This window comes from Haemorhous mexicanus, chromosome 3 (genome assembly GCF_027477595.1).
Source record: "Haemorhous mexicanus isolate bHaeMex1 chromosome 3, bHaeMex1.pri, whole genome shotgun sequence".
Lineage (NCBI taxonomy): Eukaryota > Metazoa > Chordata > Aves > Passeriformes > Fringillidae > Haemorhous > Haemorhous mexicanus.
In genome coordinates, this window is record NC_082343.1 from 23,947,413 (window position 1) to 23,963,239 (window position 15,827).

At 44.7% G+C, this 15,827-nt stretch overlaps 2 protein-coding genes across 4 annotated transcripts in view; one reads left to right on the forward strand and one right to left on the reverse strand.

Moving 5' to 3' along the window:
* Window positions 1-4,962, forward strand: part of RD3 (RD3 regulator of GUCY2D) — a 55,080-nt gene extending 50,118 nt beyond the window's left edge. For all 3 annotated transcript variants that reach the window (XM_059841093.1, XM_059841092.1, XM_059841091.1), the window contains exon 3: window positions 934-4,962. In XM_059841093.1, the coding sequence (XP_059697076.1) occupies window positions 934-1,231 (298 nt within the window). In that variant the 3' untranslated portion in view covers window positions 1,232-4,962. The remainder of the gene's footprint in view (window positions 1-933) is intronic.
* Window positions 4,963-10,986: 6,024 nt separating this feature from the next.
* Window positions 10,987-15,710, reverse strand: LOC132324698 (corepressor interacting with RBPJ 1-like). The gene is made up of 7 exons (XM_059841094.1): window positions 15,554-15,710; window positions 15,014-15,085; window positions 14,636-14,773; window positions 13,933-13,985; window positions 13,256-13,339; window positions 12,939-13,031; window positions 10,987-11,554 (listed from the first exon to the last, which is right to left on the reverse strand). Exons 2-7 carry the CDS (start codon window positions 15,081-15,083, stop codon window positions 11,504-11,506), a joined length of 489 nt encoding a protein of 162 aa, XP_059697077.1. The 5' UTR covers window positions 15,084-15,085; window positions 15,554-15,710; the 3' UTR covers window positions 10,987-11,503.
* Window positions 15,711-15,827: the final 117 nt, after the last annotated feature.

A 15,827-nucleotide genomic window follows, 5' to 3' on the forward strand; every position in this document is an offset into this window, starting at 1 on the left:
CACACTCTCCAGGCTGGGGACAATTCACCCAACAAGGTGTGGCATGATCTCTTTGTTGCCCAGCCAGTGGCCCATTTAGTGGCTTCAAGAAAACTATTCTGCCCTGCATCTTATCTTCAAAATAAACCTGCAAAATAAACAGTGGTGATTCTTCACTTCCTTGGTACTAAGCTAGGTTAATAAATTTCGAAAAAACTCAGTTTTGAGCTCTTTGCTGAGAAGGCACTGAAGTAATTCAGTTATCTAATTAGATACAGAATTATCTGTTAGTGCTGCCAACCAAGATGTTTTCAGCTGAGCCAGTCCATTATGTTACAGAAATTCATAGGAAGATGAAACACCACAGAAAGTTAAATATTGAAAGACTACCAAAGAAAGTGACTGGATTTTCCTTGGTCTAGAAGCCATTGGGTAATGCTATCGGGAACAAGAATGGAAAACAGGGGAAGTCATGTGGGGCTTTCCCTGGTCTACCTTGAGCTTCTGGTAAGCTGCAGTTCAGGGACTACCTCGAGCAATGATGTGCATTTGGACAATCACATTCAATCAGCAGTGCTGGGGACATTTTCCACAAACTTGTCCAATAATTTTGTTTCTTAAGCTATTAATAGCATTGAGTTATGGTTTTATAGGTTTTGTGTGAAAAGAGCCCTTCCTTCTGTTTCAGACTTGCCTTCTAGCTTTCTTTGGTTCTCCCTATTATTTCTTGTGCTTATAAGAAACAGTGATTCATCTCTTCCTTACATTCCTTGGCTTGCTTGTGATTTTAGAGACCTTGGGCATATCTTCATGGCGCCTCCTTGTTGTTGTTCCCTTCTGTCCAGGGAGTCCCATTTAGCAGGAAAGTGCAAGTTCCAAGCCTAGCACAGCGATTTGGCAGCAATCTGGGATTTGATGTTTTTAATCAAAGCTGTGCCTCGACTGTGCTTCCAGGTTCAGGCAAGTGGTTGCGGAGTACGAACCAGAAGCGCAGGAAGTATCCCGGCTCTTCCGCTCCGTCCTGCAGGAAGCTGCTGAGAAGATCAAAGAGGAGGAAGAGGCCAAGAAGCTTGCAAGGCAGTGGAACACAAAGAACAGAACCAGCCTCTCCTTAACAACATTTAAATCTCGGTCCAGGATTTCCCCATTCATCAGTGACATCAAGACCATCTCTGAGGATGTGGAACGGGGCACCCAGCCCAACAGGAGGGTTTGGAGCATGCCAGAGTTTCGGAATACCAAGGATTTCTGACTCTATACTGAATAAGGTTTTTAGACACTGATCTTTCAAAAGTCCAGTTAACCCTTTTTTAACTCTACTATTTCTCCTTTTTCCATCTCTCTTTTCCTGCCTGTCTGTGTCTTGGAAACTGTGTCTGTAGTAACCGCTGCTGATGCCTGCAGTCTGTGACACCATTTATTACCAAACATGGTAGCCTTTCCTGTAACTCAGTAGCTATTCAGTAACCTTGAGGACAAGGCTCACTTACTATCTCATTTTTATTACTGCTTTATTGTGGAAAATGAATTAGGTTTGCTATGTTTGTCTTCTCCCTTTCCCCTCCAGCCTAGATATAGTTATCTATAAAAACTTCTGGCTCAAGCTACTGAGAGCTGCTGGCTGCACCAATCTTGCTGAAAGCAAGACAGCCACTTAAATGAGTGAGGCTTGCAGGATCAGGCTTGTGAGCTAAAGCTAGTATCTGATTTGGAACTGAACTTCCTTTTCTAACTAATAGCCTTCCTCTGTGCTACAACAAACTTCACAGGTAACCTCAGCACTGCTCTTGATCCGCTTTTTTGCTGACAGTTCACAATCCAACCTGAGTAGAAACAGACCCAAGCTTTTTGAGATTAAACACCAATCATGTTCCACAACCACCAGTTTGTGCATGTTCAAGTTTCTTGGGCACTTTCTCTTTTGTGCAGACAGAACCCCCAGAACTTTGCACCTGCAGAGTAGATAGAAATTTATCAACCTGCTGTGTAGATACACAGGTGGATACTTCAGTGATGTGTCAAGTGCTGTTCTGGGGCCTCAGTGCTCTGTGTTGTTAAGTGCTCCACCCTACACCCCAGAAATAAATCAGAAATCACCCTACACCCCAGAAATTAATGTTTATGGCCAAGCCTGAAAGAGGCCTGAAGTAGAATATCTGTGTAAAGGGAAGGGTGAAGGGACTCAGCATTTATCACCAGGGTTCTCTGTACAGTGGCAACAGTTGAGATCATGTGAACTTTTTGCTGCTGTGAGTGACTCAAGTGCTCTGGCAGATGAAAGTTCTTCTGAGACCTTGAAGAGACAGGAAAATGCCACTAAGGAAAAGCAGCTAAGGCCCTAACTCAGCATTGGCAGGGAGAGCTCTCACCAGCAAAGGAAACAGCAGGGCACACTGTGAAAGTCAAGTGTCCTGCAGAGAACCCAAGGGCTAGGATGTTTTGTGGTGACCAAGGGGAGACGGGGAACGAAGAGAGGGGTTTGCTTGGATGACTGGCTTCTGGGGAATCATCTCAGTGGGGTATAGCCTCCTGAAGGACCCTGAAGCTTTGTTGTTCTTTTGTCCATTTCCAGCTATTTTTCCCTGGGGATCTTTGCAACAGCATGTGGGTTCTACAGCAAAGATTAAAACCCTTTGAAGCTGTGCCAACTCTGGGAAGAATTCCAGTGCATGAAATCTATCCTAGACTAGAAATGTGCAGCTTCTTCCAGAGATGGAGGAAGGCAGCATAAAGATCAAGATCAACCCCCTAAGAGCTCTCTGAGACTGGGATTCTGACTCTTCCCCTCTCCCCTCTGGGGTATGTAAGACTGAAGACAAGGCTTTCTTAGCAGCAGCAGGCTGCAGTTTCTATCCCTCGGTAAACATTGCTGCCAGCAACCCCTCCTAGGGACAGAAAGCAGCTCACTTTTAATTAAAAAGTCAGGGCTTCCAAATACAGCATCCAGTTTGGGACAGGCTATTCCAAGTTTAGGTCAATGAGGGAGAGTTTAAAGCCTTCTGACAATCAGCTTAGTGTTTTTCAGCCATATGTCCTTGTGAAGTAACGTGATTCTGTACATGAAGTAAAAACCAAGGCTAGACATACTTAGCATAACCTTTGCTGTCTAGAAGATGTAGGATCTCTAGCAAGGGGTCACCAGATTTTGCAGAAACAATTCTTGTTTGGAAAAGAGTCAGCCATATTTTTTTTAATGTTTTTGCAAGCCACTGTATGGTACTGAAGACTGAGATGAGTTCATGAATTTCATGCTGCAGCTCTGGACTCATTTTATTTGCACTTATGTTCTGTTTGGCACCTTCAGTATTGACTGCATCGATGTGATGTTTGATGGACTGCTCGGAGACACGGGACCTTCTGCCACACTGCCACACAGCTCTTTGTTACAGCACAGTGTCAGTAGCATGCTCACTCTTTCTTAAGGAGAATCAGCAGTAAGTACCTTCCCTGCAGCAATGTTCTAAGCCAAGGAAATCCCTGACTGGTGTTCACACTATCACAGTGGCCTGTGATTGTGCTGTGTCCTTCATTAACAGCTTCCAGCTGGCAGACACCATTCTGGTGCAGCCAAGGAGACAGAGCTGACCTTTGGTCAAAGCCCTGCATGTTATGGAGGCCAGGCTGAGGCAGTGCTTGTGACAGCTGTTTTGCCTCAACTTACCTATCATTTATAATTCCACAATAAAATGTAATCCAAACTCTCTCCCTGTACCACTTCTGGAAGTTACACTAGGCTCCAAGTAGGATGGTAGAGGGATATTCAGACACCAAGCTATGAGAGATCTGTTCTTACTCCATGCTCTCTAGTACTCTTACAGAGGTAGAAGTAGTACCATGTTTGACTGCAGCCAGCTGAAGGAGACTGAATTCCTGCATTGTGTGTGCAGCAGCAGGTACTGAAGCAGAGCTGGGAGGTGATCAGGGTGCACGACTGCTGCACTGCTTCTAGTGCTCATTTTTCTTAGAAATGCCGTACACTGAACCTTAAATGATCCTTTGGTCTCAGCATGCAGCAACAACTATGCACTCATGTTTGCCTTGTCCTAATTCCACATTTGGCATGGCTAAATTAGTGCCAGTTTAAATGAGGAGCATGAAACACCTGACTGTCCCCACCTACTGTGCTATGGTCCATGGCACTGGGCACACACAGCAGGCTAACCAGATTGTTTCTGGCTAAAGCCAACCCAAATGATCCACTGCAGGAGGCTCACAAGCCATAAATCTGGACTAGTGGTGGTCTGAAACAAACTCTCTTGAAACTTGTGTAGTGTGAAGATCACGTCCTCATTGGTAACTGTCTGACTCCACAGCTCTGTTCCTCCTGGGCTGCACTACTTGCTAGTGTAGAAAAACAAACAACAACAAAAAAATCTTGATGAGACCCTCTGATCTGTTTTCAGCACTTCCTGAGAGCTTGTCCTGTGTCTTAACTCTTTAAGGAGAATGAAACATTAACTATCAGCACATCATCATTAACAAGCAGAAGTGATCCAAACAAGAATCATTCTCAATCCTCAAACATTCTTTCAGAACTGAGCAAGGCTTTTGGTATCAGCTCAGAGCATCACTGTGGCCCCATTACTGCCAGTGTTGTGTTGTCCAAAGGACACTGTCACACCCAGGAAGAAGCAGTCCTAGACTTGCTATACCTGCTAATAAGTAATGGCAGCAGCTCAGCCACACTGCCCAGCTTCCAGGGGCTGGCACTCCTTAGAGCCACTGCTCTCCTGAGGGAGGCTGTGCAGCCCTGCTCCTGTGGCTTCTAGAGATGAGCCTGGCCATGGGCTGTGGCAGCCAGAAAGGATGGCAGGCAGGAGCTGAGGTTCCTCACCCACAGCAGCACAGAATTCAGGCAGCTGTCATGCCATGGGGAATTGGAATAAGCTCTGAGGGAAATATGTATGTGCTGACACTGCACTGTTTATACATTTCAACACAGAACCTTGGAGAATTAAAGCAAAGCTGTGGAATATAAACCAATTTATTTGTACTTGTTGTCTTTAATTAAAGGTCTCCTGAAATATAATCTGTCTATATCTAGCCAAACACAACAGCTGTTCCACTGCCCTACTGTGTATGTATCAAAGCAGGAAGGCATGAATGCTAAAGGCATTTGATCTAAACAAAAAAACCTCCATCCTCTCTCTACAGACTACACATGCAACTGCCCACCTTCTATCTTGCTACCTCTACAATCAGATCTCAAGATATAAGGTGATAAATAACCAGGATTAAGCAACTGCAAAGGCCTGAAGTTCTCTGAAGCTACATGGTCTGCAGATACAACCTTGAATTGAAGTCTTCATCAACATCAACATGCTTCTGAGCACGTCTTACATTAACCAGTATTACCACAAAAGGAGATGACATGAGAGACAAAATGGGTGTTTTGTCTCCAGACACTTTTGAGTCACTCTGTTGATTCCATACCTGATTCTGTGTACTGGAACACTTTAATATCAGCAGATGGCCCCAGAATGCTCAGAGCTCCCTGTGCTAAGCAACGTATATACAAAGCATGCATGTGTTCTTAACAAAAGGGAACCCTTTTCTCCCCACATGAGGTATTACTGAAGCATGAATTGCATTGTTCAGCACATTCTGCACATCAGTCAGATGAGTGGCTCCAAAAGGGGACTGTGTGAGTACAGGGGTTAGAAAACCACAGTGCCCTAGACACAGCCTATAGCACAGAGTTACTCCTCACCAGAAGCTGTGGACAAGCAAATCTGTGTTGCTGCTTACACGACTTCCCCCAGACACTGCTATAGGCCTCTCCTAGAAGGAAAACTACAGTTCAGCTGAATGGCCATTCTGATATTCCTGGGTCTTGCTGCACCTCCCTGCTAAAGGATATGGCACTGCAGTTTTGCCCAAAAAGCATTCTTATAAGCACTGGACTGCATCAGTCACAGCCTTCTTGGTGTGCCCTGCAATAGAGGAAGGGCTATTAGGCCTCCCTAGTTCCACCCACCTGTGCCAGGCAGAGACATCACAATTTCAGTGCCTGCCTTTCCCTGGAACTGCTGTCTGGGTGTAGGCTGCTGGCACAAGGGACCTCTTGTTCCCTTTGCATGGTCAGACAAGCCATGTCTCAAGCTGGCTTACATCAGAGAGATGCTCTGCTGGCCCTGAGTGCTGGGTCTTGGGCCCAGGTCTCCCAATGACTAACAGGTGTTTTCTGTGCATTTCCTGCTCAAAGATATTCTCAAAGGGAAAATCCTTACAGATGAGATGTTAAAAAAACACAACAGAAAGGTGAGAAAGAGGAAAGAGGCCTGCAAGAAAACACCATATACACTGTCACTGGACACTTCATATTATAAATTTTTAGGGTCTTGGCTAGGATTATCCCATATAGCATCTTACCTCTATATTTTAGCCACAGACACATGTTGCCTTTACCAAATAAATGTAATCTAACCCAGGACCAGAGACACCAAAGTGAGGAAAAGAGCTTCTGTGTTTTTGACATCAGAGTATCTGCTCTCAGAATGTAATTACTATTACATCTGTTTAGTGTTCACAATGCTGTATCTTCAGAGGCCTCTATCAGGTCACAGTCCATCTGCAGTACCTTTCCAACCTTTCCAGTGTCAAGTGGCTTAAAGCAACAGATTGCACTTAATTTGACCTGAAGACTATTTAAATAACCAGATGTGTTATGAAGCAGTGATACTGAAATACTTCTTACGTTGGAGAGTTTTCTTTCTATATTCTGGCACTGGTATTTAGGAGATGGAGAAGAGCAGAGTGCAGTTTCTGGAGAACTCAGCAGCCCCAGGTAGGCTGGTGCACCTTCCAGGCCCCTGCTGGCTCTCAGCAACCTGCTCCTGTTGAATTCAGCTACCGAGAAGTCAAAGGCTTCCTTATGCCTTTGGCACACAGGCACCAGCAGAAGAGACTATTGTCTGTCCTCAGCACAGCCAAGGGCAAGAAAGGAACAAAGACTGGATTAAATTCATAGGACAGCAGTAATACATGTTCCCCATAAACAACCATAATTAGGAATTTGCGAGCTAATTACAGGGTTTCAGAATAAGAAAGTGCAAAGCCAATGTCCAAAGGTTAAAAAAAAAAAAAAAAAAAGATTTCTGTGACATTCCAGCTGGACAGCATTGCCACCTACCGGCAGATAATCCAGCACCGACCAACCAGGGAATAGGCAGCAGCAGCTTCTTAAGCAGGCCTCTCGGGACAAATGCAGATTCCTCACTCCCACACCACTGTTCTGTCCCCCCTGGAGCAGCTCACGAGTGGAGAACAAAGTGAACACAAGTGATGTTAGCCCCGGTGTTCAGTGCCTGAGAGGAAGATGGCACCAGTGGCCAGCACGCTGCCATGGGAGCAGCTGCCACCATGGACATGGTGCCTCTCAGGCGGGGTGGGGATGATGTTCCTCAGGCTGCCCCAAAGGGCTCTCAGGGGGCTTCCTTAGACCCTGCTCATCCCTCAGACAACACTAAGTCACACCCCTGAAGCACAATTTAACACTGAAATTGAACAGGCAGGGAGAAAAAAATACCTGTTGCCAACAGGCAAATAAATCTCAATCTCTGCACTGGACAGTAATTTTGATGATTAATTTTGTTCAGGGATGGAACTAGGTAGATGGGTGTTTGCCAGTAATGTTAAGAAGCAGGTCCTCAAAAACTCATCCTACAGCTTGAAATATAACCAAGTGCAAACTGTTTATATTCAGTTTCTCAAGTATGCCCAGGACCTCATTCCTTCAGGAAAACCCACTATGGCATAAAATCCAGCCATTCCACAGAGTCCAACCTTGAGTGTTGAACCAGAACTTTGGAAACCTGTTTCTAAATACACACAGCAAAGACCATGAGGAGGGTGTTTAACACAAGAAACGACATCAGAACTTCACCAGCCATCAAGGCCCTTGCCCACACCAGGAAATGTTCAGCAGGTGACCTCAGGGCAAGTCACTTCAAGCCTCTCTGACCTCTGCTCTTCCCCTGCATGTAGAGCTCATTCAGTTTTTCCTGATGCAGAGGATGACTGGGAATGATACATTCCTGCAGCATGAAACCCCAAGTACATCCAAACAGCACAACCTGCCCAAGTTTAACCACATGAACTGTTACCAAAATGGCAGGCCCTGCTCAGCTCTGCAGGATGAGACACTTCCAAATCAAAGTGGCATTTATCAATATTGCCTCAGCTTTTCATCTCTGCTACGTTTCTGTGTGGGCAAAAGAGTGAAGTTCAAGCCAACTCTAAAGGAAATGAGTAACAAAGGATTGCACTGTCCACAAAAACTGGCTGGGATAGAATATTTTAAACAGTGCCAAGGAAGATGGGCATAGCAGCAGCAGCTCAGAGAATGTATCCTTCATTTCCTTCCCTGACAGTGACTTCTGCTTCTGAAAATTCTGCTGCTAAAAAAATTCAGTTGAGTTCTGCACAATTCTCAGAATGGAAAATGGTGCAAAGCACAGAAGGTGAGTGTGATAGGGAAGACTGTCACACATACACATACACTCACACCAAAGGCAGGTTTCACATCTAAAGGCTTCTATTACTTGGCATTTTAGGAAGAACCTCAACTTGCCCAGCCAGGTAAGCTTCTGCAGCCCCTGCCTCATCACCTGACCACTGCCCACTACACACCTCTGACAGCAGCTGTCTCCTCCACCCCTGCCTCACCTTTTCCACTGTTCCCTTGTCCCAGCCTTCACCCTTGCCCACAACATGCACTTCTTGGTGGACCTGGCAGCAAGCCTCTCTATCAGCCATGTGTGTTATCAGGTTAACATCCCACAGTAAACTAATTCACATTTCCCTCACTCAAATTTCTCACCCTGATTTTCACCACATTCCTCCTGTTGTAACCTTCTCACCTGGTGGTGCACCTGAAACAACAGGGATCTGAAGCAGTATTAAGAAGCCAAGCTCAAGTGAACGGGTCAATGAAATGAACTTCTTCCCTGAGGGTGCAAGGTGTGGAAAATTATGCTGGCTGTAAGGGCCTGTGCTCACTAGGGAGGACTGGAATCTGTTGGCCTCTTCCCAACAGCAGATACTCAGTCCCATGAAGATGCACAGGGTTTCAGTGCTTGTGGGGAAAGATGGAGAAGGGAAGGAAGCAACATGACTCAAGCCTCTTTAGAAACCTGAGAATCTACATGGAGAGGGGTAGAACAGAAAAGGAGGCTTACAAAAGCAGCAACTGCTGGGAAGTTTCAGAGAGCACTTCTAACTGACCGGGCAGGAGAAAATATAGCAGAATCACTGCCACAACGTTTAAGCAGCTTGGCTTTGTAGAAGAAATGATAGCTTAGAAGTAAATGCTGGCACAGAAATATTTTAAAGCATCACCAAAGCATACCCAGCATGTGAGGAAAAATAAACAGAAAATTCCTCTGTCCTGAACGCACACCAAAAAAAGGTTTGTTTTGTAAGAAGAAATAGTTTGACTCATTTTTGTACCATGAGAGACAACTACCAAAACCCTAAAGGAAGAAAAGTCCACATCATATTATGAAAGGCCCTTTGCCTTTCCCCTACTAACGTGGATCAGGGCTGGAGTTTTTATGATCTCGACCAAGGCAACAAAAAGCAAATTATTTAAACTAAGCATGAACATTCCAACCAATACAGTTGTTTACAAATGTGATCTCTGGGTTTCCCATTGCTATTTTCTTTCCATTTTCCAAATTTCTACTCCCTACCCGCACCAAGTTTTCCAAAATTACACTGTCTTTACATAAAATATAACCTAGGGAATGGGACGGATGCTGTCTTCTGTCTTCTAAGAGTGTGTTTGGGATTAGCCTTGTTATGCAAAGTCCAGAGACAAAAGCTGCTTATCTGGGCAAGATGCTTTGACATCACTGCTAGAAAACACCAAAGTAGCATAAATCAAAGCATAATCCTCATAATAAATAAAAGGGGTTTTCTTATTTGGTTGTTTTTTTCCCCCCAGTGACATTTCAGAACAGTGCTTTCAAAAATACCCTTTTGATTGTTGGATTATATGTCAAGGAAACTCCATTTCTCACCTATGTTTTTGCAAGTTTTATGTTCATAAGGATGTACAGAGTTTCTCTGCTGGATCAGGGCTTTAGTTTCTAAAGAGTCACATCTCTGCAACAACTACAAAATGCTTCACAACAAAAGAAAACTAGGGCAAGGAGAGGATTCTAGCATCTTCAGAAGGTTTCACACATCAAAACACTTATAAAATTATCCCTTGAGCAATGGTACAAATCTTCAGGTTCACTTCAAAACACCGCAGCAGACACAGACACAGTTTTCCATTTGCTCTTTAATGATCTCCCCCCCATCTGACTGCTGTACACTTAATGTTTTTGTCAGTCAACTCCCCTTGAGTCCTTCCTTCAGGCATTCCTAAACCACAGCTCCTGAGGAGCACCAGCTTCACGAGTGATTCCAGTGAACTCCCACAGCAGGGCTATGTACAGAGGGACCTGCTGGGAAACCTAGAGTCAAGGTATGGAAGGAAGAGTGCAGGCACTGAGCAAATTACCACAGCTGGCACACCCACAAGCTGTGCTGGGCTCCTGCTGCCTGTCCAGACCTCTCTCATCTCACAGTGGACTGCCAGCAGACCTGTGAAGTCACTGTCACTGCCTGCCTCAACACCATTCCACAGCTCTTTCTCCTAAGAGAAGAGCTAAGGCATGTCCATGGTATGTGCCTTGCTGCACTTCAAAGAGAGAAAGATTTGATACAGGTTTACAGGATCAGAAAAGCAGGCCACAACTCCAGAACTTTTCAGTCTAGGAACTGCAACTCCAGATGATGGGGTGGGGGGGGTAAACTATCTATTATGAACTGAACAACTGATTCAGATTGGCAAACAAAACCAGAGACCTTTCCTGCTTCTATTTTAGGATAAAAATAATTTGCTACCATTATTGCTCTAGAGTATTTTGCTGTTACACTTTCTAATGAGAGAGAGCAATAAACTGTCCAGAGAAACACCACATCTCAAATTCTAAAAGAAAATAACATATTAGTGAATGAACTTTCAAAAAAATCATTTATGTAAAAGGATGTTCTATTTACAGAGGTCAGTTTGCTCTTTATGATACGCATAACCACTACCAGAAAAAAAATATACATGAAAGAAACACTTCATCTTTCAAATAAACATTTACAAATACTCTGCTTAAACTACTAGAAAAATTAAGACATTTGAAATTAAGAGTGCATTCTGCATGCAGTTAAGATAGAAATTACATTGCTGGACTTCAGTGTGTCATTTCCTATCATTGTGAACAACACACACTTGGGCTTTTCTAAAACACCACAGCCTGGCTATTACCTTAGGATCTCAAAAGGAGGACATGGATCTCCATTAACAAGTTATTAGCTACTCTGTGTTTTGCCATTAAGAAGGACATCCCAGTTTTCTTCTCAGTAGGAGGGTCAGGTCTTGTCCAACTTGGTGTCCTTTTCCCTGAGTTTCTCTTTAGTGTTCTGCTAGGATGATGGTTGGCTTGGTACATCTGCCAGTCCTTGGTGAGGACTCTTCCTGTTACAAGGCAGAGTTCAGAAATTCCAGGAGCTGGGCACGGTTCCGGTCTCTCTGTCGAGCAGACAAGCAGAGGCAGTGGTTGAACACACCTGTACTCAGGAGCAAGGCCACAGATCCCTGTTTTCTGCAGGGTTTCCACATCCCAAAGCAAGTGCCATTGACACAGCTGGCAGTGAGGCGTGGGTGCCCAGGGAAAGTGCCAGGCAATGGCTACTGGGGAGACAAGCTGTCACTATTCCATGAGACACTTCCTAAGTGGCTCCCTAAGGAGGCTCCACTGGGCTGTCATCCTGCAGCTCACAGCCTGCCCAGGAGGGAACTCACAAGCACAACAGATGCTCCTCTCTGGTGGCTGAGGCAACTTTCACTGTACTCACAGCAAATCCTGAGCTTTGGGAAGTATCTTTTTTTCCCTATGCATAAACAGCAGCTTATGCAGCATAACAGAACCCTGAATTTGGGTTGTCTTTTCACGAAAGAGATGGCCCAACCAGTCAGTTCCAGAGTTTTTTATAAAAAATTATTGAATCTTTAAAGATTGTAAAGAGTGGATGTTCAATTCAGCAAGACCACAGGCCCCAATCAAAAAAAGGACCAACATCAAATATTTGACATCAAATAAGCAGGCTACTGGAACAAAACTAGCAAACATTCAGCATAATTTAACACACACTTTGGTGTCACAGAGAGAAGATAACGTGTTTTCAGTCAAATTTTACTCAGAATGCTCAGGAATGCTTTGGTAGCTGTAGAATTAACTACTAGCGCTGAACCTGAATCTGCCAAGCTGAATACCTCAAGGAAGTAACATTACCTGACCAGTACCAGAGCCCTCTGCAGGTCACCCTAAGGTGTTGAAGTGTTTGGACTCAGCACTTATCATTTAAGTGCTGAGTCCAAACATCCACAGCAATAGCACACAACACAGTTCATGGTATTTATTTCCCTGGGTATCTCAGTAAAAACATTTGATTGCTCTGAGAAAATGCAGGAGGATTTGGTCCTAGTAATACAAGTGGGTTTTTAAAAATTCCTCTCTAAATAAAGGCTAGTCTTGCATGTGATAGAAAAACACAGTGAAGTAGCAATTACCACAACTGATCACAAGAGACTGAAAGAAGATGAGTACAATTAGCACCAGTGTAACAGAAAGCTACAAACTGGCTAATGATTAGAGGCTGAAAGTCTAAGAACCTGCACAAGCATCCTTTGGTTTATCTGCTTGTGACTGAGTATTCCAAGCCCCTTCAAAACATAAAACCTGCCTGAAGAGTGAATTAAAATTCCTCAGAGGGCATCACAGCCACATTAAAAGCTACACTCAGTTTACAACTCTTAACTGGAAGACCCACTCTTCTACAAAAATTACTACTAGAAAAAATATTTAAAGATCCAGTATTTTTTCTTAGGGACATTTAGACTAATTAACTCTTACCTCTATATCTTCCTTAGTCTTCTTTATTTTCATCTTAATTTTCTTTCCGGTTATCATGCTGTAGTTCTCATTCTTCTTTTTGTTTTTGAAGAACTGAAATGAGATCATATGTTAAAAAGACATAAGCTTTTTGATCTGTACAAATCTTAAGTAAAATCACAGACAATAATCTTTTATACTTCCTTACTGTCCACAACAACAGAGAGGTTTCTACTGGTTGATGACCAAACTGGTGATCCTATAAACATTTTTATGACAGAATAGATTAAGTATGTAGGTGAGAAATAAAACAGGGCTTCACACTCAGACCAGCATACCTTGGAAAGCTGGACAGGTCCTGTTTTCTCTTTCCTTTTCTTCTTTTCTTTCTTTTTCTTCATTTTGTTCTCCTTTTTCCTTTTCTACAAGAAGAAGACATACACTCTTATGCTTACAGACTAGCAAGGGCAAAAACCCCCAAACCCACAAGGATCTCTCAAGGTCACTCAAGTCAAGACAGACACTGCTGCTTGCCCTTACCACTGCTGGACAAGTAGTAGAAAGTAATGCACCAGAGTTAGCAACCCTTGGGACTCTGAGCAACAGAAAAGGTCTGATTCCCTGTGCTCTCTCTTTTAAAGTAAGCCAAATATATAAAATCACTGAGAATGGAATAAAAAAAATTAAATCAGCAAGAATTTACCACTCACTGACTATAAATAATTTCTTCTGGCAAATTCTATAAAGTTATCAAGATTCCCCTCTACTCTTTTTTTCAGAGACTACTCTAAACTCCAGCTGGACCAGCAATGATTGGCAATAGTAACTTTTAAATGATTTCTTTTTGTCTAAATTCAATTGTTCATTTATCAGTTCAGCTACCACAACCCTAAAAGCATGATTTAGATTTACAAAGCCACAGACAAAAGCCTTGTCTTACATGACATTTAAGGTTATTGAAATATAAAGAACTGTTTTGTGTGTTAACTGCCTATTTATCTTTGTAAACTTTTACCTTTTTGTTGTGTTTTTCTTTTTTCTTTTTCTTTGACTTAGACTTAGGAGAATCTAAAATTAAGGAAAAAATAAACAACAAAATCACTGTTCAGCATTCTGAAAAAGGCATTTGATTTACAGATAAGACAGAGAAATGTGAAACCTATGAAGAAAGTGCTTTAGTTCAGCTCTATGTATGGACACAGGTTGAACTAACCCTGAGAAAGCGAACACATTAAGTTACTGCCACTTACTGGACTAACATGGAAGCTGAAAATGCCTGATTTACTGATTCTGCAGATGTGCCAGCTTCACCTGAATCCTCAAAGTTAAATGCTTGAAATGTTAAGGCCAAAGGAGGACTAAATCAAACCCACAACTCTGGTCTAGATAGACTGGTATAGTAAAAGAGATCTGCCTTTCGAAAATGCAACAAATTGAGGGGCTTAAATATATACAGCATGTTGTTAACAAGTAACATTTATATGAATAGCAGTTTCTCTTTAGAAGGAATTCAAATTAACATAAGAACATTGCGAACTGTGTGTGAAGTGGCACCTTTACATACAATAGGAAAGGGTTATGAGAGAAACACCCTGAACAAGCAGCACTGGTATTCTGCACTGTCACTTTGTGGTGGTTTCACCACTTCTAAAACAAGCTTTAAATCTCAGGTGTGCTGTCAAAACTGGAAAACATATGTGCATGTGGAGGTAGCTTACCTCTACTACGACTGGAAGAAGATGACCTTGACGATGAACGTGATGAGGAGGAAGAAGTGGATGCACTGCTAGAAGACGATGTGGATGAAACAGATGAGGATCTGCTTCTGCTGCGCTTTCGTTTCCTTTTCTCTTTTCCTTAGGGCAACACAAGGCAACAGTGACAAGCCAGCTAGTAAGTAACTGTGGCCTACAGAAATGGCTCTCAGTAGAATTTAAACACAATAAACCCCTGTTTTGAGGGGTTGGTTGTGTTTTTACCCGCTCTCCCAGTGTGCTATAGTCTACTGGCATCAGCAAGCAAGCAAACTCACTAAGTGACACAGAGGGTGACACACAAACAAACACCAGAAAACAACAACAAATCACAGCACCTACCTCGGGCCTTCAGCCCTTCTTCTGAGGTTGCACACAGCGTCCTGCTTTTCTCATCCTTCCTGTTATCCATATCTAGTCAGAGGCACAAGGACATTCAATAATATTATTGAATGTCCAAAAGACTTTGGCGGTGGAGGGGAAATTCAGAAACAGAGGAAACGAGCGAGCAGCCTGACGGCAGCGCCGTGGAAGCACAGGGAGGGACAGGTTGGAAGGGACCACAGAGGGTCCCTGGTCCAACCTCCCCGCTCCAGCAGGGTCATCCCAGGCACACGGCACAGGCCAACATCCCCCTCCCATGACACCGCACCACGCTGCGGGCGGGGAACCACGGTCATGCCCTTGCACCAGGAACCGGAGGCCAGACCCGGCTCGGGTGCCGCAGCCGCAGAGGCCAGGGGGTTTTTACCCACACCTACGTGTCGGGCTGTCGCTGGATCACGGATCCCGCCCACGGCCCTCAGCAGCCGGAGGGCCCCGCGCCCCGGCCCGGCCCAGCCCGGCCCACCCTTCCCCGGCCGCCGCAGGGCCCCGACCCACCCGCGCTGCGGCCGCGGCCGCCCCGGCTCCGCCGCCCCTGGGCCGCCCGCGCCCCGGAAGGGCTGGGGCCGCCCGCCGCCGCTTCCTGCCCTCCCTCACGGCGGCCGCGGGCACGGGGATGGATTGCGGCCCCCGCTCCGCCGCTTCCTGCCCTCCCTCACGGCGGCCGCGGGCACGGGGATGGATTGCGGCCCCCGCTCCGCCGCTTCCTGCCCTCCCTCAGGGCAGCCGCGGGCACAGGCACGGATCGCGGCCCCGGCTCCGCCTGCCTGGG